Raw genomic sequence first — 27,778 nt, forward strand, 5'->3', positions numbered from 1 at the left:
GGACTCTCCATAGATATAATTTTTTTTATACTGAACAAACTATATATTCTATCCCCTAAACCTAACCATCACAGAAACCTTTTCGAACATTTTCAAAAACACATTGTTTAGTATGTTTTTAAATCCATTTGAATTATGAGGGCACTAGGGGTGTCCTCATAAACCGCATTTATAGCATATACCCTCGTAATTACTAGCGTGTAACCTAAAAAAATGTCCTCGTAAACCACAAAAAGCAACTCACACACACACACACACTCTCTTATGCTCTTGTTTCATTAACATCACTGCTGTTATGATGAGCAAAAAGTTAAGGCTTCTTTGCAGTAGATGTAAAATGGTATGCAAGATAAAAAGAAAAAAAAAGAACAAGTATTATTAGCATAGTGCATTATTTTTTGTCTTGATGGAAATTATTTTTGAAGGAAAACGTTTAGAAGGAAAACTAAATTTAAATGGAAGCAAATAAGAAAGGAAGGAAATTTATAAGGAAAGGACTTAAAAAGGAAGTTTAGAAGAGAAGAAAATTAGAAGGAAGGAATATTAAAAGGAAAGAAGAAGTTTAGAAGGGAAAAAAAGAAAAACATTGTTTTAAAGAAAATACATTTAGAATGAAGAAAAGAAAGAAGGAATTAAGTCTAGAAGGAGAGAAGTTTGGAAGGAAGGAAATTTAGAAGGAAGGAAAGAAAGAACTTTAAAAGAAAGTTTGGAAGGATACATTTCAGAAGAAAATTAGCAAGGAAGGAAGGAAAGGAAGAAAGAAAGAAAGAAGGAAGGAAGGAAAGGAAGAAAGAAAGAAATAAAGAAGGATGGAAAAGAAGAAAGAAAGAAAGAAAGAAGGAAGGAAAGAAAGAAAGAAAGAAAGAAAGAAAAAAGGAGGAAGGAAGGAAGAAAGAAAGAAAAAAAGGAGGGAGGAAGGGAGGGAGGAAGGAAGGAAGGAGGAAGGAAAGAAGGAAGGAAGGAAGGAAGAAGGAAGGAAGGAAAGAAAGAAAGAAAGAAAGAAAGAAGGAAGGAAGGAAGGAAGGAAGAAGGAAGGAAGGAAAGAAGGAAAGAAGGAGGGAAGGAAGGAAGAAAGAAAGAAAGAAAGAAAGAAAGAAAGAAAAAAAGGAGGGAGGAAGAAGGAAGGAAAGAAAGAAAGAAAGAAAGAAAGAAAGAAAGAAAGAAAGGAATGAAGGAAGTTTAGAAAGAAGGAAATAAAGAAATATGTTTAAAAGGAAGTTTGGAAGGAAGGAATTTAAGAAGGAAAAACATTAGAAAGAAAAGTAGTTAATAAAGTAAGAGGTTTAGAAGGAAGTTTGGTAGGAAAGAAGTTTGGAAGAAAAGACAATTAGAAGGAAGAAAGAAAGAAAGAAAGAAAGAAAGAAAGAAGGAAGGAAGGAAAAAAAGAAGGAAGGAAGAAGGAAGGAAAGAAGGAAAGAAGGAGGGAAGGAAGAAAGAAAGAAAGAAAGAAAGAAAGAAAGGAGGGAGGAAGGAAGGAAGGAAGGAAGGAAGAAGGAAGGAAGGAAGGAAAGAAAGAAAGAAAGAAAGAAGGAAGGAAGGAAGGAAGAAGGAAGGAAGGAAGAAAGAAAGAAAGAAAGAAGGAAGGAAGGAGGAAGGAAGAAAGAAAAAGAAAGAAAGAAAGAAAGAAAGAAAGGAAGGAAGTTAAGAAGGAAAAACATTAGAAAGAAAAGTAGTTAATAAAGAAAGAAGTTTAGAAGGAAGTTTGGTAGGAAAGAAGTTTGGAAGAAAAGACAATTAGAAGGAAGAAAGAAAGAAAGAAGGAAGGAAGGAAGGAAGGAAAGAAACAAGTAAGGAAGGAAGGAAGGAAAGGAAGAAAGAAAGAAAGAAAGAAAGAAAGAAAGAAGGAAAGAAGGAAGGAAGGAAGGAAGAAAGAAGTAAGGAAGGAAGGGAAGAAAGAAAGAAAGAAAGAAAGAAAGAAAGAAAGAAAGAAAGAAAGAAGGAAGAAAGAAAGAAAGAAAGAAAGAAAGAAAGAAAGAAAGAAAGAAAGAAAGAAGGAAGGAGGAAGAAAGAAAGAAAGAAAGGAAGTTAAGAAGGAAAAACATTAGAAAGAAAAGTAGTTAATAAAGTAAGAAGTTTAGAAGGAAGTTTGGTAGGAAAGTAGTTTGGAAGAAAAGACAATTAGAAGGAAGAAAGGAAGAAAGAAGGAATGAAGGAAGGAAGGAAGGAAGGAAGGAAAGAAGTGAAGGAAGGAAGGAAAGGAAGGAAGAAAGAAAGAAAGAAGGAATGAAGGAAGGAAAGAAAGAAAGAAAGAAAGAAAGAAAGAAAGAAAGGAAGAAAGAAAGAAGGAAGGAAGGAAGGAAGGAAGAAGGAAGGAAGAAAGAAAGAAAGAAAGAAAGAAAGAAAGAAAGAAGGAAAAACATTAGAAAGAAAAGTAGTTAATAAAGTAGGAAGTTTAGAAGGAAGTTTGGTAGGAAAGAAGTTTGGAAGAAAAGACAATTAGAAGGAAGGAAGGAAAGAAGAAAGTTGGGAAGGAAAATGCTTCAATTGATAAATGACACCTCAAACATGAATTCTGTAAAAATGGGTTAACATATTAACCCATTACTTTATTTAGAATAAATAACAGAAACATTGTTTATTAGGTAAAATAACTCAAAATAACTAGTCTTACACTGGTCGGAAAAACATCCCCACCCCAAAACTCACATTATTGGTTGAGTCAGTGCTGTTATGGTCAGCCCAGTCACCATAAAGGTCTCAAACCAAAAAATTACAATTCCTTTGAAGCCCCAGAAATTGCACACTTCACCTTTAAATAAATGTTAATATAGGTCAGCATCACACAGTGGTGGCCATTCTCATACGGGTGTTCACAGAAGGCAACGGACCCGACCGCTCAAACTGCACCATGTGGAAAAAACATGGTAGAAAGTCAGTAAACACAAAAGAGGAGAATGATTTTAGGATAAACTTGAGTTGGGTAAAGGTACCTGCTGGAGTCTGTACTCAGGTGGTGGTTTGAGTCGACCGGTTAGTATTTTATGAGGGTTTGCCAGACTAGTCGGAGAGACAACAACCTGAGGAGAGAAAAAGGAAACTTCAGAAATGTCAGATAAGATGAAGAACAGGCTAAACAATACAAAAACATTTCTTCTTTTACCTTCACTGGTTTTGATACTGGATACTTCGGGTTTCCATCTGTTGAGGAACAGAATCATCTTTGACAACACTTCATTTCCCCTTCAAATGTTCTAATTTACTGACATTTTATTTTATATAATCAATAGATTCACTTTTTATTGTTATTGTTTATTTTATTGTATAATTTTTAGTTTTTGTTTTAAGTTATCTGAAAACAATATGGTGGACATTTTTTTGACAGTATTGAAATTTGTTTAAAGAAAAATGCCTTTTAATTATTTAATTACTAGTGTTTTGTCACAAAGTAGAATTCCTACATAGTTGTGCTAGTTTCGTATCTCTCGTTTTACTCCACTCTTTGTTTTTAAATAATTTGAACTCAAGACGATATTTTATGTCCATTTATTTATATATTTAGGGTGCTATAAGACCATTTTCTTCATGCTGGGTTCCTGATTGCTGTGGCAGAGCATTACACAGTTCAATAATGATAAAAATGAGGCTCACATTTCTGGAATTAAATAAATGCTTATTTTACACAATATTTACTAAAAAAATATCCATTGTTATAAAAATATAACAGAAATTGTGCATTATTCACTGACAGTTTTCATTGCCAATGCTGATCTCAGAATGGTCAGTTATCAGCTGATAAATCAGCCAGGCTGATAAATATTGCTTCATTACTACTATTGTTTTTTTTATAGTGAATAGCTAATAACAGTTTGGGCAAACACTCACCACGTTTACTACAGTAAATGACACCCAGCACAAAGAGCAGGACAAAAATACAGCAGGGGATTCCAGCAGCAATACCAGCAATAGCAGCTCCACTGAGTCCAGTACCTTATAAACACACACAAAGCATTAGTAAAGACCGTTTCAAGGACTGTTCATTGGTGACGTCAAATGACGTCATTGTTCCATGAATATTTCCTGCTTGTCAAAACAGAGACTGTTTAGCAGAGATGGACCACTTCTATTAAAATGAATGGGAGAAATTGGAACGCCCAACGATAGCCTCCGGTCAACCCGCCTTACAGGTAATATAGCCAATCACCTTTTAGCAGAGGTTGAAAGTAACGAATTACAACTACTCTCGTTACAGTACTTGAGTATATTTTTCTACTTTTTTTTTTAAGTATAAATAAATAATAGTACTTTGACTTTTACTTGAATTGATAAAAATGAAGTATTCAACTTCGCTACAGTTATTTTTCACCACAATTACAAAGTGCAAAAAAATACCTAATATTTATTTTATAAACTAAAACGCTATGTGCGCGGCATGACGGAAGCCTGCAGGGCACTGCATCATGAGCACAGCAGCTTGCATAAACTGCTGCCGGTGTCCTCTCTTCTCTAGCTTCTCCAAAACTTTCTGCCCTGTCACTATACAACAACTGTAATACTGTGATTTTCTGCATATTTCATTTCATTATGGAAATTCAGGTACGAGGGAACCGTTTGAACACGTTTAACCACTAATCAAACTTCACTTGTTTTTAAGGTAGACAATGTTTTAACTGTGTCAAACATTAACACAATGTAATTTAGGAGTTGATAACAGTTTGCTTAATAATATCATTCCATATCTGGACAATTGCTGCAATATCATAGAGGATAAATATCCTCCTCTATTATATTGCATTATATTAGTTTTGTGCAGCATGTTAACTTAATAGCCAAAATACTTGGACATACGTGAATGAGAATAAACCTAAAATAGGAATGTTTCAGTCATAATGCACATTATGTAGTTTGAGATGATTTAGAGACATTTCGAATGTTACAAATGGCTATTTCTATTTAAATAATGTTGTTTTCTTAAAATGTTCTGTTTGTTCAAGAATCCTCTTGCAGCAATGCAGGTCTTTGGCATTTAGAAGCTGCTAGTTTAGGACCTGTGAGGAGTCTGTTTCTCAAACTAGAGACTGTGATTTACTTATATTTTTGCATCTGGTTGTCCACTTCCCTCTCTATCCTGGTTAGAGATTCTTTTTCACAGCAGTAATGCATGGAATAGCCTTCATCTCTCTAAAACAATAGACTTTAGGAGAAAATAGAATTTCAGGAGAAATGTGTTCCTTTTTGCCTATTTTTAAAACCAAAATTTGACTTGCAAATGTAAAGCAACTTGTAAGAACTCAAAACCTCAGCAAATGGGGAAAAACCCCACTGTATTGCGATTTCCACATGGTAGCCATCAACAGTCACAAGACAAAACTGAACACTTCTGTTTACAAATTTTAAGGCTGCTTATTGGAGTAACAAATGTAAACATCATATTATACGACTACACATTGCTTAACAGAGAGCTTACGACCTACTAGCTAAGTCTTGCCTTAAGAACAGGCGGTGCAACCACATTTTTTACGAACTAACTAGTAGTTGCTAAGTCCTTAGTTTGAACTTTACACCCAAACTTAAGTGAGACCTTAAGCACAGCTGGTGCAACCCAACCCAGATGTTTAGGAATAATAGTATCTGTCCTACTTCCTCCTCATTATCTCACTGTGATTGGACAGGACATGTTTCTGATCACTCACTGACGTGTAAATGTCGGTGCATTTACATAAAGTAATGTTTAGTGTTTCTGCTGTCAGAAATCCAAGGATTTCAAAGCAAGCCATTTTTGCAGCTTAGTTACAATAAATGCTCTTTTTGGACTAGGGAGAAAAGTTTTGACTTTTGAAAGTTACAGTATGTTGTCAGTGTGCAAAGAACTCTTTTATCTCAAAATATGACCCCCTTGAGATCTTATTCAGATTTGAGTTCAACCTGGCCCAATCCTGTGTTGCTCTGACTGTTGTCCTACAGTTCTGCCTGCTTTAGGGATGATCCTGAAGTAGTATGTGGATTTCGGGTCGAGTCCAGAGATGTTTGTGGTTCTGGAAGTGGCTGGCATTATTTGGATGGTGCGGAACTCTGATGCGACATTGAGAGGTTGGGGGCTGAAGAGGGCGGGACCCTTCAACTGGATATCAAAACCTTGAAAAGTACAATAAACTCTTTAAAAACAAGTTGCAACCATGTGGTTTTTATAAACATACTGTATATAAAACTTGAATGAAAGCAACCTGTGTTGATTTGGATGTATGTACAGTACCTGTAATAACAGAGGTAGGAGGGACTTCCCATTTTAAAGTCACTTCTGTATGATAGTTACTCAGGAAAGCATCTGAAGCCGAGATCTGAGGGCCTTAAATAAGGAATGAATAATAATATAATATGTATGTTCTGGAGCCAGTAAAAGTTCAGCTCAATTGACAGTATTTGTAGCATAATATTTTTAACATTTGCTCCACAGAAAATATTTTTCAACTCATCCCTCATTTGTTTAAAAAAAGCAAAAATCTCGGTTACAAGTGAGGCACTTACAGTGGAAGTGAATGGGGCCAATACGTAAACATTAAAATACACACGGTATAAAAGTTTTAGCCACAAAATGTAAACACTATTTGTGATAACATGATTTAAGTGTAATAAAATCACTTACAGGGTTTAACCGCGTTACAACTGAATATAACTTTACACAGAAAAGATTAGTAAGTGATTTTATCACACTAAAATCATGTTAACACATATAATTTTAATATCTTGTGGCTATACTTTGGAAGTAGTGTGTATTTAAACATGTATGGGCTAGCCCCATTCACTTCCATTGTAATTGCCTTACTGTAAACACAGTTTAAATAAATAAGGAATGAAAGGAATTCAAAAAAATGTTTTTTTTTAATCAACATTGTCACAAATGCTGTTGATTGAGTTTAACTTGTTTTAAACCAGGAATATTCCTTCACAGGAAAAAGCATGAATCTAAACAAGAACTTAATTAAAGGAATAGTTCACTCTAAAAATTTATATTCTGTCATTATTTCAGCCTGATCTCATGAACATTATGTGACTGTGGCAACATTTTTGCAAACCAAAATTATATGCTCCATTACAGGTTTTTCTGCAGTTTCCTAGTGAAATGTCCAGTGGGGGGCGCCAAAAGCAACTGAAAAAGTCATAATCAGACGAGGTTTTTAAGGTGGTTATTAGATGAGGGTTTTAATAAGTAGAAATTACCTCACTAACCTATAGTAAATGAGAGGTAAACAAAACAGTCATTCTTACCCTAAACCAACACATAAACCTAACCGTTAGTGTTCAAAAATCAAATGCGACATGAAAAGCACATTTGCTGAAGCAAAAATGTATTTTTGTGTTGCTTCTATGACACTTCTGTCTCACATGTCAGCTTGCGTGCTTAACTAGACTCGAACCGCGGTCTTCAGAGTCCAAAGTCCAACACTCTCAGGTGAGCTACCGCAGAAGTTAATCACATTGGAATAAGTGTGTAAATGTAGGCGAGTCTGTAATACAAGCATTCAAATTTAAAAAAATTTAAATGATGCGTTAGATTAAAAGTGTTTCGATATCATAATATAGCAGTGTGTGAGTAATAGAGTGAAAAAGAAGTGTTAATACAGTCATAATCAGATGTTGTGCTCGTGATTTGTGTGAAAGTGAATAAAACGCACAGTTATTGTGGCGCCTCTAGTGTTAATTTCACCAGGAAACTGCAGCCAAACGTTGAACACTGCACATAAAAATCAGTTTGCAAAAATTTAGTTATTGTAACATTCATTCTATGAAACTAGGTTCCATTATTTACACATCATTGTATTATTTTTTCAGTGGAACACAAAAGGAGAGTTTTTAAAGAATGTTCATGCAGCTCTTTTCCCATACAACAAATGTTTATAGTGATCATAGCTGTCAAGTTCTAAAAAACATAAAATAGTCCATACGACTCATGCACTAGTCTTCAAGTCTTCTATAGCCACTCAATAGATTTGTGTGAGAAACAAACTGATATTTAAGTATAAATTATTCACCGAAAGTGTACTTGTATGGAAAAGAAGTCAAAAATGAAAGTTCAAAAAGTCTCCTATTGTGTTCCACAAAAAGGTATAACAGCCAAGGGTGAGTAAATATTGACAGAATTTTTGTTATTAGGTTTTCCTTTAATAATGCATTTAAAGGTATAAAATCTTTGCTTTTGGAGTTGTGGCCTAGCGGTTAGCATGTGTGATATATGGCACTCATGCAAGTTCATATTTGTTCTCTACATCATATGCATCAATAAAAGTGGCAAAAACGCTAAAAATAACCCATTATTACGAACAATAAACTGACGGAGAAATTAACGGATGGCTAAAACACAAATTGTTCCATACCGAGAAGTTTAGCATCCATGTTTCTGTTGCCGAGAGGGTTGATGGCAGTGCAGGTGTAGGTGTTGAGATCTGTAGAACTGGCGTTAAAGTCATTTATGAAGAGTTCAGCTGTGTTTGTACTAATCTGGTATTTGGGCCCATTTTCCAGTCTGTACCCATCTTTGAACCAGTATGTGACAGCTTCAGGTGTGGCCTCAGAGTAACAGTGGATCACAACAGTGGTGTGTTCATCCTGGCTCATGTTGGTGAAAATTACTGGTCGAAAATCTAAAGGAGCACCTGCAACATGAATTAAATAACAATTTAATGACTTAAAAAAACCTAGTGAGCAGGTTAGGTTAGGTTAGGGTTAGGTCAGGTCAGGTTAGGTTAGGTTAGGTTACGTTAGGTTAGGGTTAGAGTGAGGCACTTACAATGGAAATGAATGGGGCCAATTTTTGGACCGTTTAAAGGCAGAAATGTGAAGCTTAGGGTTAGGGTAAGGTTACATTAGGTTAGGTTACATTTGGTTATGTTAGGGTTAAGTCTGTTTAGGTTAAGTTAGGTTAAAGTTAGAGTGAGCCACTTACAATGGAAATGAATGGAGCCAATTTTTGGACCGTGTAAAAGGCAGAAATGTGAAGCTCATAATTATATAAAAACACTTGCATTAATTTTTCTGTTAAAACTTTTGCAATATTTGAGCTGTAAAGTTGTTTAAATCTTTGTTTTTACAGTCGTTTTAGGGTGTAAAGCTTTACGTCGTCATGGCAAAAAAGTCTGAAATTGTATATAATTTTACACGGAAAAGGTTAGCAAGCAATTTTATGACACTAAAATCATGTTAGCACTCATATTGTTTACATCTTATGGCTATACTCTTGAAACAATGAGTATTGTAATGTTTAAGGAGAGGCTCCATTCACTTCCGTTGTAAGTGCAACACTATAACCCAGATTTTTGCTTTTTTATTTATTTATTTTTTAAAGAAAAGGAGGGACGAGTCAAAATTAATTTTTGTGTTTATCAGCATTATGCCACAAATGCTGTCGATTAAGCTTAATTTGTATTGAACTCTGAATATTCCTTTAAGTACATAGTCTTTTCAAATACTTTTCACTTAAAATCAAAGTTTGAAATGTTGTGATTCACCTCTGAGCTCGTTGGTCTGATTCATATTTTATGAAATCCCTATGGAAAAAATTAATGGGAAAAATACTTCCGGAACCAAGATGGCTGAAAGACGTGGGAGGGCACGGTTGCGCTACTTTGAAGTAAATTTTAAGTCAAGAGTCCCATGTGCTTTGTGTTATTATGGCTATGCTGAGCGTTCTAAATCAGTCACTTATGACGTTCCATTTCAGTTAGGATGATGCCTTAGAATTCAGCTACCTATGTAGGCAGTAGATAGCTCACTAGATTTTGAAACGGAGTACATGAATGGCAAGACTAAGTGAGATTATACAACCCCAATTCTGAAAAAGTTGTGACAGTATGAAAAATACAGCACTACAACTATACATTATATGATGTTTTACCTTGTGAATTTCATTGTTTTTTTTTTTGTTTTTTTTTATGTACAGTAATTTCAAATCAGATGATTGCAATACGCTCCAAATAAGTTGAGACAGACGAGAGTTTACCACTGTGAAACCACCATTTCTTCTAATAACACTTATTAAGCATTCAGGCACTGAAGACAAGGTTTGTTAAGTTTAAAAAGTGGAATTTTCCCCCATTCCTCCATTATGCAGATCTTCATCTGCACAATTGAACAAGGTCTTCATTGCCATATTGTGTGCTTCATAATGCACCACACATTCTTAACTGGAGATGGTCAGGACTGCAGGCAGGCCAATCTAGCACCCGCGCTCTCTGCTTATTCGGCCAGTATGTGGTTTGAAGTTATCCTGCTGAAAATTCTGGGACATCCCTGGAAAAGGCGTGCTAAATGGCAGTATATGCTGCTCCAAAATTTGTACATATCTATCTGCATTAATGGTGCCCTCACAGATGTGCGAGTTACCCATGGCATGGGCACTGACACACCCCTGGCCTATACAGACACTGGCTTTTGGACCTGAGCCTGATAACAGCTTGGACAGTCCTTTTCCTCTTTGGCCCGGAGAACATGATGGGTGTATTTTTCAAAGACTATTTGAAATGTGGACTCATCAGACCAAAAAACACGGTTCCACTGTTCTACTTTCCATCTAAGATGAGACCGAGACCAGAGAAGTCTGCATCACTTCTGGACAGTGTTGATGTATGGCTTCTCCTTTACATAGTAAAATCTTAACTTGCATCTGTGGATGCAGCGGCGAGTGGTGTTGACTAACAAAGGTTTACTAAAACCCAAGCCCATGTTCATGATATCCATTACAGATGAATGACATTTTTTAAGACAGTGACGTTTGAGGGATCAGAGATCAGGAGTATTCAGAAGTGGTTTTCGTCTTGCCCTTTATGCACCAAGATTTGACCAGATTCCTTGAATCTTTTAACTATATTGTGCACTGTAGAAGGTGAAATGCCCAAAATCCTTCCAATTTGTCTTTGGGGAACATTGTTCTCAAAAGTGCTGGATTATTTGCTGAAGCATCTGTTGGCAAATTGACAAGTCTCGAATGATCCTTGCTCTTGAAGGACTAGGCTTTTTTTGGAGGCTTCTTATATACTATAACACAATTGCTTCACCTGTTTAACATCTCCTGTTTCATATCGCCTTGTAGTGCTTTCAGTATAGCAATGGGTGAATATAATTTACAAATCACTCCTTTTTGTTTTTATTAGCATTTTTCATACTGTCCCAACTTTTTCGGAATTGGGGTTGTACCTTCAACTATCACTAACGTTCACTATAACTCCTAACATTTTGCCAAGAAATTTAAGAGAAGCCAAGCATAATTTATTAGTTAGAGAATTAATATTATTCTAAATGTTGGATTCAGAGTATCACTTACATGGAATGACACTGCATTGTGTGTGAATTAGAGGATGTTCAGCATTACAGATGATTTCTTGCCCGTTTAAACTCTGAATGTCCCTTATAGTGACAGTGAAATTGCCCTCTCCTGTGCCATTTGTGCTCAAGCTGGGGAAAGACACCTGTGCTTTTGGAGCGCCACCTGGCCACACACAGAGGAACTGCAGCTCTGTGTTTCCACTTACAGCCTGTACTGAGCACAACGGCTCACCACTGGGAGACTCTGCAGAAATGAAAATGAGTTGATGATGAAACTATTAGTACTCAAGACACAAATAACACCATCTCTATTGATCAGTTCTGATTGGACGAGCAGTGTTACAGTGATTTCACCACTGAGAATGGGTGCTCTTAGGCCTAAAACACCCTTAACCATGTTATATCCACTGATTTTCCCACAGATTACAGGATTTTAGGTTAAGAACACCCCTTACCTGTGTTAAATTCTCTGTGGTCTTTAAACACAGTGGTTCTCAACTGTCGCTATCAGGGAAAAACAATGCTAAATAATAAAATGCTTACCATAAAATTGTGCATAGTTAGGATAGCATAACTTATAGACTATCAACATTTAAAAGGGAGAAGAAATATCTTTTATAGTTGAAAAAAAGCAGTGCGTCCAAACAAACTCGATATTTTGCGGCAAATTAATCTGTCACTTGGTAGAAGACAGCCAAATTAGACAGATGTCAGCATGGACAGATTGTGTGACATGTCAAGTCAAGTCAGTCAAGTCATTTTTATTTGTATTGCGCTCTTCACAACACATATCGTTTCAAAGCAGCTATACAGAAAATCATGCTTTAACTGAAAATGAAACTGTAATATAAAGTCTATAAAGTCTTAGAGTCATCATTGTGTAGTTTGATTAAATATGATTGTAAATTGTGTATACAAATAAATAATTAAATAGTTAAATAATAATTGTATTTAGAACACCAGTGAGCAAGCCGAAGGCAACTGTGGCAAGGAACACAAAACTCCATAAGATGTTTGTTAATGAAGACAAATAACCTTGGGAGAAACCAGGCTCACTGTGGGGGCCAGTTCCCCTCTGACTAAACAGCATGAATATAAAGCCAATATTAGTTATTTATGTGCAGTGCAAGTCATGGTTTAAAATTAGTAATATAAGTAAGTGTTAAGGGCCAGTGTTTAAACAAATATTTTATATGAACTGTAACATTAATGACTAATGTCTTTGAAGTTCATCCTGGATTAACTGCAGAAGTTCACATAGATGCATTGTCCTTTGTTAGTTGGCTGATGAAGGCTTTTGTTAGTGATTAATTGATAGTCTATGTATTCCATTTTAAAAGTGTAGTCCATCAGTAGACAAAGGTGATGCATGCAGAGATCAATGAGGTGCATCGCAGTTCAACCAGGAGGCCATTTCGTGAGGTTCAGTGGGATCCATCATCCTAAATCCAAGGTTCAGGCAGCAGCGTATGAAGTATCCGATGTCTTACAATTGGAGTTGACTTCAGAGGATGAGCTGATGCCAAAAGACTGAAGTGATGTCTGGCTGGCACTGGCTGTGGTTTGTCATCACTCAGCAACACGTAGCAGTGGAGTCCGACACCAAGCAGGAACGAAGCTGGATCTGGCCGGCTCTGGTAACCTCGGGATATGAATCGATATGAATTGAGGCATGGAAACAAATAGAATAATATTAGCGTAGATGCCATTCAATTTATTGCAGAGTTATAGATTATGAGAAATGTTTCTGAGAAATGTTTCTGGTTCCGGTAGACCTAACTAAAGGAGTCTAATTGTGAGTTGAAGAATAAATTAGGCGTATGTCTGGATAAATAGATGAGTCTTTAGTTTAGACTTAAACTGAGTGAGTGTGTCTGTGTCCCAAACAGTGTTAGGGAGACTATTGCATAGTTTAGGAGCCAAATAGGAAAAGGATCTACCTCCTTTTGTGGATTTTGATATTCTAGGAACTATTAACAGGCCAGAATTTTGTGATCGTAATGAACGTGATTGAATATAGCATGTCAGAAGGTCACTTAAGTACTATGGAGCAAGACCATTCAAAGCTTTGTATGTAGTTAACAGAATTTTAAAATGAATATGAAATTTAACAGGTAGACAATGTAACGATGATAAAATGGGGCTAATATGATCATATTTCTTGGTTCTAGTCAGCACTCTGGCAGCTGCATTTTGAACCAACTGAAGTTTATTTATTGAACTTGCAGGACATCCTCCCAATAATGCATCACAATAATCTAGTCTTGAGGTCATGAACGCATGAATTAGTTTTTCGGCATCAGCAAAAGAGAGCATGTGTCGTAATTTAGCAATATTTCTGAGGTGGAAGAATGCTGCTCTACAAACATAGGAAATTAGATTTTCAAAGGACAGATTACTATCAAATATAACACCTAAATTCTTTCCTGTAGAAGACCACGTAACAGTACATCCTTCGAGAGTCAAATTATATTTTAGCAGCTTATTTTTAGAGGTTTTAGGTCCAATAATTAGTACCTCTGTTTTGTCGGAATTAGGTAGAAGGAAATTTCTGGCCATCCAATCTTTGATTTCATTGATATACTCTGCTAATTAGGAGAATTGTGAAATTTCGTCAGGTTTCGAAGAAATATAAAGTTGGGTATTGTCGGCATAACAGTGGAAACTTATTCCACGATTCCTGATAATATCTCCCAGGGGAAGCGTATATAAGCAGAAAAGCAGAGGCCCTAAACTGATCCCTGTGGCACTCCATACTTTTGTTTGATTTGACAATGCCTCGTTTATACATACAAAGTGGTAGCGGTCTGATAAATAGGACCTGAACCATGCTAATTCAAGTCCACTAATTCCAACGTAATTCTCCAGCCTATTCAAGAGAATGTCATGATCTATGGTGCCGAAGGCAGCACTAAGATCTAAAAGCACTAGAAGAGAAATGCAGCCGCGATCAGATGATAAGAGCAAGTCATTTGTAACTCTGATAAGTGCAGTCTCTGTACTGTGATGGGGCCTACATCCTGACTGAAATTGTTCATATATACCATTTCTCTGTAGAAATGAACATAGTAGGGAGGACACTACCTTTTCTAGTATTTTTGACATAAATGGAAGATTTGAAATGGTCTATAATTAGCCAATTCGCCAGGATCAAGCTGTGGCTTCTTAATGAGCGGTTTGATAACTGCCATTTTAACGTTTATTGGGACATGTCCTAAGGATAGCGAGGAGTTAATAATATTAAGAAGAGGTTCTGAGATTACAGGGAATACCTCTTGGTTGGTTGGTATTGGATCTAACATATATGTTGTGGCTTTTGATTTTTTTACACGTTTTGTTAGCTGTTCATGGCCTATGACAGAGAAGGATTGAAGTTGCTTGTGAGGAAAATTATGAGACACTGTTTCCTGAGGTGCTGTGACAGTTGATTGCATAATTCCAATTTTGATGATTTCTATTTTATCAGTATAGAAATTCATGAAATCATAACTATTGTGCTGCAACGAAATATCTGGTTCAGTCAAGGCTTCATTCCTAACCAATTTAGCCACAGTACTGAATAAACACCTAGGATTGTTGTGGTTATTTTCTATGAGTTGGCTAAAATATGCTGACCTGGCAGCTTTTAGTGCCTGTCTGTAGCTACAGACATCCTTCCATACACTGCGAAATACCTCTAATTTTGTATTCTTCCACTTGCGCTCTATTTTCCGTGCTGCTCATTGATGTGATCATTGTACCATGGTGTGGGGCTTTTTTCTTTAATTTTCTTTAATCAAAGGGGGGCTACACTATCAAGAGTGCTAGAGAAACTTTTTCTATTTTCTGTTATTACAACAAGTTCCTCTAGACTTTTTGGCTTACCGAGTATGTGAGACAATTCTGGAAGATTATTAGTGAAGCTTTCTTTAGTGGTCGAAAGAATAGTTCTACCTGAACGATGGCGTGGTGTAGATTGAGTAACATTAGCTGATTGCAGCATAAGAGAGACGAGGTAATGATCTGAGATGTCATCACTCTGCAGCAGAATTTCTATAGTATCAACATCAACTCCATATGACAGAATTAAATCCATCGTTTGATTATGTCTGACTCCAAGAGAGTTGAGAATATTGATAAATGCTAATCCCAATGTGTCATTTTCATTATCTATTTGAATTTTGAAGTCACCAACAATTATAGCTCTATCTACAGTAACTACTAGATCTGATAGAAAATGTGCAAATTCACCAAGGAAATCCGAATATGGCCCGGGTGATCTATATATTGTAGCAAGGGCAAAAGACGACAGAGATTTTTTATTTCGATCTGACGGTGTCACATTAAGCATTATTAGTTCAAAAGACTTAAACTTCAATCCTGTCCTCTGAGTAACACCAAAAACTTCAATGTAAATTATAGCAACACCTCCTCGACCCTTCAGACGAGGCTCATGTTTATAACAATAACCCGGGGGAGTAGATTCATTTAAACTAATATATTCATCCGGTTTAAGCCAGGTTTCAGTCAAACAGAGCGCATCCAAACTATGATCTGTAATAATTTCATTTACAATTAGTGCTTTGGTTGAAAGAGATCTAATGTTTAGTAGCCCTACCTTTATATGATGTTGTGACGAGGTGGAGGGCAGGGCTGGGCCGAGAGTGCACACGGCCGGCCCCCAATCGGGCTAATCAGCTGGATGTGGCAGTTCGAGAGAGAGAGCCACACGCAGCTGCCGTGTGTGTTTGTTTATGCCTTTTTAAGTTTTCATTAAACATTATTTTGATGTTCAGCCAGTTCCCGCCTCCTCCTTGCCCATTTGAACCATGTTACATTGGTGCCGAAACCCGGGAAGGAGGAGGGATGTGCTGTTGTGGAGTCCTTGCCACTGCTGTCTGCCCAAAAGAGCAGCCGCCATCTGCGAGGGGAGAAGGGGCTCACTGCCGGCCGCCTGGAGCGCTGGAGCTGCTGCCAGGGGCGGAGGGGCTTTCTACCGGCCGCCAGAACACGGAGGGGCGTTCCATCCACCAGGGGTCGAAGGACTTGCTCCAGTCCACCCGGAGAGGAGCGGCTGTCGTCTGCCAGAGGGTGGAGGAGTGGTCGAGGACCAGGCGACGGCGTGTCTGGGAACCGGCGAGCATTTTTTTTTCTCTCTCTCTCTCTCACTGTCGCTCTGCCTCGCTCTTTCCCTCTCCCCTTTTCCCTCCCCTCGTCTCCCTCCCAGGTCTCAAAAGGTGGGGAAAGCCTGCAGACAGGCGCGGCCGGAAGGGATGTACGTCATGCCAGGGGTTCCCCGGCCTGAAGCAAAGGAGGAAGGAGTGTGAAGAGGTGGAGGGTGGGGCCGGGCCGTGAGTGTGCACGGCCGGCCCCCAATCAGGCTAATCAGCCGAGGAGAGGGAACCGGATGCAACAGTTCGAAAGAGAGAGCCACACGCAACTGCCATGTGTGTTTATGTTTATGTCTTTTTAAGTTTTCATTAAACATTATTTTGACTGTTCAGCCAGTTCCCACATCCTCCTTGCCCATTTGAACCATGTTACAGATGTTTATCTTAAATTTTTAGTTTTTTCCAAGTTTGACCTTAATCAAATTTTGTCTAAATGATTTAGTGAAGGTTTTGTGTTTGGTAGTTTGGGGAACAGACACGTTCTCTATATGAAATCTAGGTGATACAGTCTCTATGTGTTGTAGTTTATTTGACCTGTGTGACGTCTCAAGGCAGCTACCAGATGTTCGGATTAACCAGTTTGTCTGCTTCCTGACCTGGGCCCCAGTTAGTCAAATACTATCACCATTAAGACTATGAGCCAAATTACTAGAGAGGAGAGTGGTACCTTCCCTGGAGGGATGGAGTCCATCTCTGTTTAGCAGGTCAGGTCTACTCCAAAAACTCCCAATTGTCTATAAATCCTATGCTATTCTCCGGACAACACTCAGACATCTAGCCGTTCAGTGACACTAATCTACTATAAACCTTGTCGCCACGACGAGTAGGGAGGTAGCCAGAGCATATTACAGTGTCTGCATCGTTTTTGCAAGTTCACAAACCTCTTTAACATTATCTTTAGTGATCTCCAACTTGCGAAGCCGTACATCATTAGTGCTGACATGAATAACACTTTTAGAAAATCTGTGTTAGCATTAGCTAGCACTTGTAAATTTGATTTGATGTCAAACGCCCGAGCCCCCGAAATGCATTTAACAATAGTGGCTGGAGTCTCTATTTCCATGTTCCTTACAATAGAATCACATATTACTAAGGCTCTTTCAACATGATTCTCAGTGGGTGCATCACTAGTGGGAAGAATCTATTGGAAACCCTAACAGGAACGGGAGAGTGGTGTCACTTTGCTGAGCAAGTATGCCACCGAGACGTCACCCAAACTCCCTGCTGCGGGGGCTCTACAGCCGGAACCAAAGTGTGTGTGTTGCTCACTGTACTGCCCGCATCCGAAACAATATCTACCGGCTTCTCTTTCTCACTGACCTCCACTAGCATTCGGATGCATGTCTCTAACTCATTAACCTTCTCCGTCAGCCTGACAAATTCCTTACATTTATCACATGTATATCCCTCACTGCTGACAGAAGAAGCTATAGCAAACATGTGGCATGCAATTCAGGAAGAAATAACAAGAGTGGATGCCATAACTTACCGCAATTGCTTGTTGTTGTTTTTATGGTTGTTCTTGAGAGGCTAAGGTTTGAGATCGATGTGGTTCAATTGTGGTTCCTGATCAGATGTCTGATCAATAATCTGTGTAAAACACAGAGGAGAAAACGAATGCAAGCAGTCGAGACGCGAGATGTAGACAAGCGGGAAAAAAGAAAAGAAAAAAGAGAAACGGGTGCATGCGGTAAAATACACGCAACTGAAAGTAAGCAGACAAAAATGAAGCACGCGGTAAAATGGCAAAGGATAAAACAATGAACGTATAAGAATAAGGAATGCTAAGCAGGCTAGCAAGCTACAAACACAGGCTTGTGCTGCATGCCGGCAGCAACCGGAACAGTCTGGAATAGCCCGGACATGCTCTCATCCCTAAAAACCATGACAGGGTTGCTGCAGAGTTTTTAAAATCAAATTTAAGACTTTTTAAGATCTTTTTCAAGACCTGAACAAATAACATTAATACCGTATCCCTATAACAAAACAAACCAACACAATCTCAAAATAAATCATGTATCACACACTCTTACTTAAGCAGGCAGGGGCACACATTCAGCATGGCCTTAACATTTCTTATCAGTAAAACAGGGTAGGATATATGCAAGTTTAAAATACTCAAGACAAGTTTTCCACATATATATCACATTAAAATTGATTTATGTACCATTATATAAATAGAAAAATTAGAGGTCGACCGATATTGGATTGTTCAGATTCGATAATGTTTTGAAAGAAAGCCAGTTAATCTGCAAACAGTTTTTAAAATTGGTAGCCTATATTAAATGTTCTTAGTCTTTCCTTCCAGGGATGGGGATGGCCAGACAGAGGCTACAAGAGTCCAAATTTTATTAAATTCCAGATGCACTTTATTGGGACTCTTATTTTGAAATGTTTGCTCTTCCCTGCTTCCAGCTGCTCATTCAAATAAATAAGGGATTTAAAATGTGCACTGCTACAATAATTTACAACATATTACAATATAAACAATTAAAAGTAAACATTGTCATATTTCATCAACACTAAATCATCATTATTAACTAGGGCTGTCACGATTATGAAATGTGGCTGACGATTAATTGTCAAACAAATAATTGCAATTATGATGATTAATTGTCTGTTTTAGGGCTTTCACAATTAATTGTCCTATAAATTTTAATATTTTTTAAGGTGTGCTTTTTTTCTGCATGTGCGCTTCATACACCTTAAGTCATTTTTACATATTTAACTTGAAATATATAAATCAAATAATAAAATAGGGACAAACTATGATTTCCTTTTAAGGCTTTAAAAACTTATGAATGACATGAACATCAGCTTTAGTTTTGGTCAATTTTACATTTACACTTGTTTTTTGAACTCATATTTTATCATTTAAAAAAAATTATATATATATATATATATCATTTTACATATATTTTATTATATTTATATTATATTTCCATACTATTATGCAATAGTAAAATATTTCTTTCCTAATTTCTTCACTTTCACACGTTATATTAATGCTCTGGTTAAACCCACAAGCCCTTATTTCTCACAAATCAAAACCTTTGAGATTTTTTGTTTCATAATTTTATCACTCCACAGAAATAGAGTAAGCATGCATCTCCTCCTGTTTGTCACTGTGTGTTGGAACCAGGAACATTTGCCATTACACGATTGTTTAAAGTGAAGTCAGAGCGCTTTGAATTCACTATCAATGTTTAAACTTGTTCATTTTAAGACTTTTTAAGGATCTGCAGGAACCCTGCATGAACAAAATTATACAAGGTAAAACAAAACACGACCCAGACTACATTCAATTAAATAAGAGTTTACTTGCAGTGAGTATAAACATAGTTTGTGCTGACTACAGTGTGTTTAGTGTGGACATTGTTGGGTAAGATACACAAAAAAGTAATCCACTACAAATTACTAATTATAATGACTTATCTTAAAATTGTAATCAGATTACTTTCCTGATACTTCATCAAAAAGTAATCACATTACTAATTATATTACTTTTAAGTTACTCTTCATTCATTGTCGCACACACTTCAGCTGTCACTGAAACACAAACAGACGTACAATTGACCATTTGAATTAATATATTACATGCATTATAATGCATAAATAATTGTATTTGTAAACCAAGTAGTGTACTTAAAAGCAATCACCTTAACTGAAAGCCATTAACTGTAATCTGATGATTACAAGACTTTAAAATGCAATGTATTACACTACTTTTTTTTACTAAAAAGTAATTAGAGTACAGTAACTAAATACTTTGTAATCAGATCACACCCAACGCTGGTGTTGAATTACTTCGAAAACACTCTCCATTACCAGTATACTTTGAAAAATGATGACGTTAGGAAACTGAAGTGCACTGTAAACTAGTGCACTGTAAACCCTAATATTGTCATTACTGGAAAAATCAAGTTGTCTTAATTAAACATTACTTGAAATGTCAAGTTTTGGATTCATAGCTCAAATATCTATGTTCTTTGAACTTATTTTTTCTCAAAAATTTATAGACTAAAATTCAAGATTTTAAGTGTTAATAACTCAAACTATTGAGTACAAAATTGAGGCTATGGGGAATACGCATAATGCCTTCAGGAATTATATAATTATTCAAATAAAAGGAGGAATTATTTAATTATGTTTCATTGGTCAAAGGTAACATATGCAGGCATTTAAATAGTTGTTGTTAAGAATGCATAGAGGTTGTAGCTCTTTTGTAGTATTATTTATGTTGTTTTGTTGCAAATAGTCGTTTTGCAAATAGTTGTTTTGCAAAAAGTTGTTCTGTGTGATGTCACCAAGTCAGACCCTGTGAACAATATCTCAGTTCTCCTTATGCATGTGCATCTGAAGTACAAGTGTCTATGCATTTCCATGGAGAAATACGTTTATTTAATGACTGACCTAGAACCAGTTATAATCTTCTTTATTTAAGCTGTTATTTTATGACCTAAATTTGAGTCCATTCAATTAAAATTATTAAGTAGAAACAACAACATTTAAATAGCAAATCTGAGTTAAGTCTACTTGCATCTAGTTACATTAACTTAAATAGTTAAGTTCATTCTATATGATCAATAAATGAAGTTAACTTAATTACACAAGTTTTGGAGACACCATTACTCAATTCAATTGAGGTAATGTAAGCACAGCGTAGTTCTAGCGGGAAGACTAGCAGCTGTACATCATCGGACCATTAGCTAGGTAACTCCTAGCCAATCACATGTAAGCCATTGCTTTATAAGTTTGCTCACAATCTATCACATTGCTATTTCAGTGTGCTAACATGGCAACCTCCACCACCCCACCACCACCAGTTGAGTCCCGTCCTGCACGGGGGTAGGCTCCTCGCCCCTGCCTCCTATCTCCGGCAGGATATGAAGGTTCAGAGTACAACTTCTTCGGACCGCCAGACAGGGCTTACGTCAAAGAGAGACATTACATTTCTGTTTTATATTCATCAAATAAACGTCATCTTAAATTTCACTCAAGTCTGCGAGTCTTCCTGATAGAAATTAGTTTCCTCAATCAATTGAGTAAAGTCAACTTACTTGTGGATGTGGCCTTAGAAACCAAAATTGTCAGTTTTCTTGTTCAGTTAATAATTTTGCACATTATTTGGCCAATGCAGTTCACAGTAATATTAATACACTTCAATCTTTGATCTTTAAGGACATTTTTGTTTCCTTTTGTGCAATAAACAATCTTGGTCTTGTATTGGGTCACCACATGATTTCCAATGTAAATACGGGCCCTTAAGCAAAACTAGTTGAGAACTACTGATTTATCCAAGATAATGTTTACATACACAACATCCAAACATGCTGATACAGCTATTCTTGGCTCTATATTCTACTTGCAAAAAAGCATTTAAATTGCATAGTCCTACCATAGATATTTATAGTGATGTTTCTCTCGAGCTCTGCACCAGTCCTTGTGTTCTTCAGTGTGCAAGTGTAAATGCCACTTTGACTTGTCTTTACATTGGTCAGATTGACGGTTCCTGCTGAAGATGTTGGAATGGACAGGCCGTTGAAAAGCCATGTGGCGGAGGGAGGCGGTATACCATCTCCTTCACAGGAAAGGAAAACAGACTCGCCCGAAACAAAGACTGCTTTTGTGGGGCTCACTATGAGAACGGGCCTATCTGGTCCATCTAAGGACAGCCGAAGGGAGAAAAAAAGAGAGGAAATGAAATGGGTTATTGTTAGGGAAAATAAAGGCCTTTTGATGGCAAACGGCTTAAGGCAGGTAACAAGAAGCACAGGTGATTTAAACATCAATGTAGAAGTTTCTGAATAAGAGCTCTAGAAGTATGAGCTGTATTTTTACAGTATGTGCACATTAGAAAACAGCAGAAATAGCTAGTGCTAGTTTCATGTCACTCATAAGACTTTACTCACACTAAAAAAAAAATCCAACTCTTATAAGTGTTTCATGTGCATGTATGTCAATGCATAAATGTAAATATACTTACACAGCACTGTAATGTTCCTGTGACGTGTCTCAGTGCTGAACGGGTTTGTAAGGACTGCAGTGTAGCAGCCTGTGTCATTTCTGCTGGGTTTATTTATTGTGAGGTTCTTCCCATTGATGAAATAATGAGATCCATTTTCCAATTGGATCCCATTAAAGAACCACTGCACTTCTTTGGCCTCCCCTGTGATTGTGCAGGAATACAAGGTGAACACACTTTCACCTTCAATGGCCTCACCTGGATCAGTATGCACGGATACGTTCTTGATGATATCTATTGAAAAAGAAAAACAAAGTCAGTTTTCTTCGAACTTATTCTCAGAAATGAATCGAACTTACCAACTCTAACTCTATTTTTAGACTGCTACAAAAGTTTAAAGCATGTCTTAACGCTCACAAGGAAGTATCATTAAAACTGTCAAAGGATCATTAAACTCGGTCTTTAGAAAATGTAATGGACCAGTAAAACGTGCACAAAACATTATTGCGATATTCGTTGTGATGCGCCTTAACTTTATATCACCAGAAAATCATTGCAAATAAATTGTGAATATACAATATATAGTTTAAGACTACAAAGTAACACTTTAATTAATTACATTAACAAACAGTTATAAATATTATTTTATGACATAAAGCCTTGATCCCACCGCAGAATAAAAAAATAAAATAAAAAAGGTAATTCTGACTTTATAACTCACAATTCTGAGATTTAAAGTAAATTGTGTGATAAAAACTTGCAATTACGAGGTATAAAGTCACATTTGTGAGATATTTGTTGTGAGATATCCTGAAAAAAAGTTGTTTTGTGGTAAAGTAAATAAAGCAGAAAAGATTAAGTACTTTCTACATTAAATAAGTTTAATCGTGAATGTGAAAATATTAAGTAAATTCTACATTTGTACTCAATTCAAACATAAATATGAATGCTTGAGCTTATAAGTAAATATTATTTGTGATTGTTATCTTTTCAATGCATGTACGTGTATCAGTCCAAAAGTAGAAAACCTTGTCATATTTATTTGCTAATCTGAGTAAATTTCAAACTTTTCGAAGCTGGTGTTCACAGCATTTGAATAATTAATGAGCTTGCATGTTTTCACTGTTCGCAAGTTTATTTACACCGATTTTGTTGTTATGATTGGTAACTTCTTTTTTGTAAAGCCTAACGTTCATTTTTACCCATTCATGATCAAAAAAAATTATCTGTAGATTGTTACCCTCATCGTGTTTTGGGAACCAAGTGTTGAGGTCTGTGTGCGTAGCTCACTCACTTTAATCAATATTATATCAAGAAGTGGATTTTACTCAATTTTAAAGCATTAATCATTGGCTGTCATTTCGAAAGGTCAGCGGAAAGTGCAATGCAGCGCCGGGGTTAATGCTGAAGCTGAGCCCATAGGGTTCAATGTATTCCGCAACGCTGACGCGAATCACTTGGAAGCCCCTTATATGACTGTTTTCAAACAAGTTTCCCGAATGCTCCCCATCTGCCATTGGTCGGTCATACTCACCATATACAAAGAGGTAAAACTTAGCACTGACTCTTCCCTCTCCAATCTTAGTCATTTCCACAGTATATGTGCCATTAAAACCAAGAGACACTGTTTCGAAAGGTAAGCGATCCATTTTGTTCAGCTGTTAACACATTGGTGTAGTTTGAAGCAAAATCTGGAGTAGAGCTGATACCAACGGTCCATGAGGCGACAGGCAGGCTTCCCATGAACCATGTCACCACTGGCTGAGAGGCACCAATATGAGATACTTCAAGTGTCACACTGCTGCCCACAAGAGCTTCAACTGATACAGGACCCGTGGGTGAGAGGATCAGATAACATAAATTACCTACAGTACGATAGGACAAAACACAACAAGATTAATTTGCTAAGTAATAACAACAACATAACATAGTTACAAATTAGAATAACATTGGGTTATTTGTAATTTAGCAGAGACTTTGTTTTTATCCAAAGCGACTTAATGTGCAAAGGCAAAACGCAGTAACTATTCAAAACTAAGTTATGATCGAAACCATGTCTTTTCAATACATTTTTAAAAAGGAGGAACAAACTATTTACTAAAAAACAAAACTTGATTACTCTCTCACAGTATCAAGTCCTGCTGGTATACTTTGTCTAATGTCAAGCAAAAGGCAATGCCTTTATTTAGCATCAGGTCTAGTGTAAATACATGTAGATCATGATCACGTTGAAATTCTAGTATTGATCTCCAGATCAGATAATTATTAAGCCTACTGAAATTCAATTTGATTAAAATGACTACTGATCTAATTTTGATGACTGTCAATACAAAGGGACCCTTCAAAAATCTTCACAGAAATTATTCTCTCATTGCAAATAGCATTAATCCTCAGCAAAATGATTTTTAAGTGTTATCCAAAAACGTATTTGATGTTGCAATAACACCACTGCCGTTAAAATAGTGACACTTTTATATTTTTAAATGCACAGCTATTTAACACATTCTGAGCAATGCAATAAAATGTATTAACCCTTCAATGCATGGCAATTCTCCCCAAACACTCTTACATATTCTGGTCTTTAGAGATCCGGTACTTATATCTATCAAAAATGTATGTACAAAATGCCCAGCTAGTGTCACATTTTCAATATATTTTCAAGACAATTGGAAAACAATAAAATTAAATATATTTTGATGTTTTATTTTTCATAAATCGAAGAGATAATGCAACAAATCTAGAACAGGACTCATTATTTTCACACTGAAATTTCATGAGATGCAACTGGTTGTCAAACACATATTGAGCTACACATAACACATAATCTATACCTTAGTTACACATACACATATGTATTTCTCAGAGTCTAAATAGATGAACAACTTACATTATTTCACTAGTACACCCAAATGAAAATACTCATGTCATACTGTTCATGTGTTAAACTTGCTATAGTTTATTTCCATGTTGTTTCTACATCAGCTAACAATGTCAAATGTAAATCAAATCAATCACTGAAGCATCAGCGTCACTTTGAGTAAGAAATAACAAGTATAGTATGTATGTGTACACGCATATGGGATCCTGATAAAACACCATTGTTGATAATTCATTGTTGCACAGAAAATCAGCGTGATACAGTGTTTATTTGTAGGAATATAGTACTCATTTCTCTTGTTAAACACAAATAAATAGATACCCTGGGATAGTAAACTTAAATAGATATGAAATAATCATAAAACATATAATTTATGGAAGTGCAGGGAAACAAAAATGACATACCTCGTGGTCTCTGTACACTCTAAACACTTTTGGTAATTAAACCATTATAATAAAAAAAATAAAAAATTGTGCAATTTTTACATTTTGTGTGTGTGTGTGTGTGTGTGTGTGTGTGTTACATTATTTATAAGAGACGGATTGAGGAATACTAAAGAGGTGTGACCACAACTCCAAACAATGGATGAGGTACAAGGGGTAAAATGAGGTCCCGGGTCTCTAAAGACCTGAGGTATGCGTTTAAGGGTTAATAATAATAATAATAAACCAGAAAACGTGTTCCGTATTATTAACATGATTTTTGACATATGATTTTTAAAAGACCTCTCTAATTATTAGTCTTATTTCTTGCTTTATTAAAGTGAGTGATGGCATTTGACTCCTTCCCCCCAAAACGAGACAAATAGCCCAAAAGATCTTTGAGAATGACATGATATATAAAATAAGAGTTCCCCTTACCTGTAATGAAGGACAAAAGAAAACAAATCAAACCAAACAGCATCTGCATGTCGAAAAACTCAAAATAAATAAAATTCTTCAACAGCTGTAGGTCAGTCAGACTTTTAATTAGGATGATGATTCCAAAAAAGTCATATTATTCCACTCCATATTCCCAGTTAGGAAGTCCTTAAACTCTTCAGCTCCTTGAACTGAGTTTGCTGAGGAGTGTTTTTAAACTCCTCCTCTCTGCCCACAGGTGTGCCTCACCTGCGCAACACCAGCCAATGAGATGAATCACCAAACAATAATATTAACATAAAAACGTCTATTCTGTTCCTATATATTTTTTCATTGTAATTTTTTTTCATAAATCTATAAACAACTGCATGAGAACAGAATAAGCTGATGTTTAAGACAGGGCGTGACTTAGCATACAATGGGTTGTAATAATAATGAATTAATAATAAAGAAATATTTTAACCATTTAATGTTCATTTTCGATTCAGTGTCTATTCAAGTTTGCAAAATATTATTTTTCAAGTTTAAAAGATTGTTCAGAGCGCTCCTGAAACAGCAAAGAGACGGCGATGAAACGTGGTATCTGTTACTTTTCTCAGCGCTGGTCTGGACGGAACAATCACAGTCGTTTGTGATTACTGGAAACACGTTTTCAAAACTCAATTTCACAGAGATATTTGTAGCTTTGTCAGGATTAATTCCTTTTAATTTATAGATTTAAATAATTATACGTTGTTCTGCACATAAGCAAAGAGTTTTAAAAGAGATTTAAATTTGCTCTCGGAGGCATCAAGCGCCCTCTGGAGGAAGACATGTTTGTTTATGTTTTAATCCCAAATGATCTTAATGCAGACAAATTGTTAAAAAAACATCATTATAAAAGCCTTATATTTTTCGGCATCAAAATTAAGCACTTCGCTATATCCAAGGCAAAGGATAGGCATTGTTTTTTGTGAGAAGTTGACATATACTTTTGACATTTCTAAAACTATTTTAAACAGAATTTTGCGTATACTTTTACCTTTATTGACATCATATTAATGGGAGACTGCATGGAATTTTGGTACTTTGAAAATTTATTTGGCACACCACAGGACCATTTAAACTGATCTAGTGAAGGCAAAAATTGTGAAAAACAAAACAAAATGATGACCAGTCTACCCTGACTTTTGATCCAAACCATAGAGGACCCTTGCGGGCTCTCGTCACAGGGCCTGGGACAACATTCCCAGTTTTCCCCCTCTAAAGACAGCCCTGCCCACAGGTGTCCAGTCTTTTAAGCTTAATTGGTTGCCAGGAATGCACGGTTTGCAGCTAAGTTCAAAGTGCTGACATAGAGACTAAGAGTGGCTTTGAAAATCGAAACGACACAGATAGAGAAGCAAGATGAGAGATAAAGATCCATGAGAAGAGACCCAGTCAAATTACCAGGGCTGAACCCGCATGGACTCTTATTTTCCAAGCACTCTGTGTTTACCAGTAAACCAGACTGGTGGCTCATGAGAACGGCCTGGGTGCCTCCATGTTTCCATATCTTTTTCCCACACAACAGGTTAGACAAGTGCAGAAAATAAGAAATATTGACAAGCAAACAAACAAATGACATACCCCTCAATGTCCCCCACCACATTAGTATTTATCCACATTCCTTTTTTTGTAGGACTTGCAAAAA

General features: G+C 36.5%; 1 protein-coding gene across 1 annotated transcript; it reads right to left on the minus strand.

Moving 5' to 3' along the window:
* Window positions 1-365: 365 nt before the first annotated feature.
* LOC127454300 (V-set and immunoglobulin domain-containing protein 10-like) lies at window positions 366-26,301 on the minus strand. Its single transcript, XM_051721404.1, is given in 13 exon segments — window positions 366-2,841; window positions 2,931-3,017; window positions 3,101-3,138; window positions 3,823-3,927; window positions 5,863-6,072; window positions 6,191-6,283; window positions 8,310-8,588; window positions 11,252-11,497; window positions 21,802-22,068; window positions 22,390-22,662; window positions 23,903-23,993; window positions 23,995-24,233; window positions 26,107-26,301. Coding segments are annotated over 13 exon segments (2,040 nt in total). The 5' UTR covers window positions 26,156-26,301; the 3' UTR covers window positions 366-2,778.
* Between the last annotated feature and the right edge of the window lie 1,477 nt (window positions 26,302-27,778).

This window comes from Myxocyprinus asiaticus, chromosome 16 (assembly GCF_019703515.2).
Source record: "Myxocyprinus asiaticus isolate MX2 ecotype Aquarium Trade chromosome 16, UBuf_Myxa_2, whole genome shotgun sequence".
Classification (NCBI taxonomy): Eukaryota; Metazoa; Chordata; class Actinopteri; order Cypriniformes; family Catostomidae; genus Myxocyprinus; species Myxocyprinus asiaticus.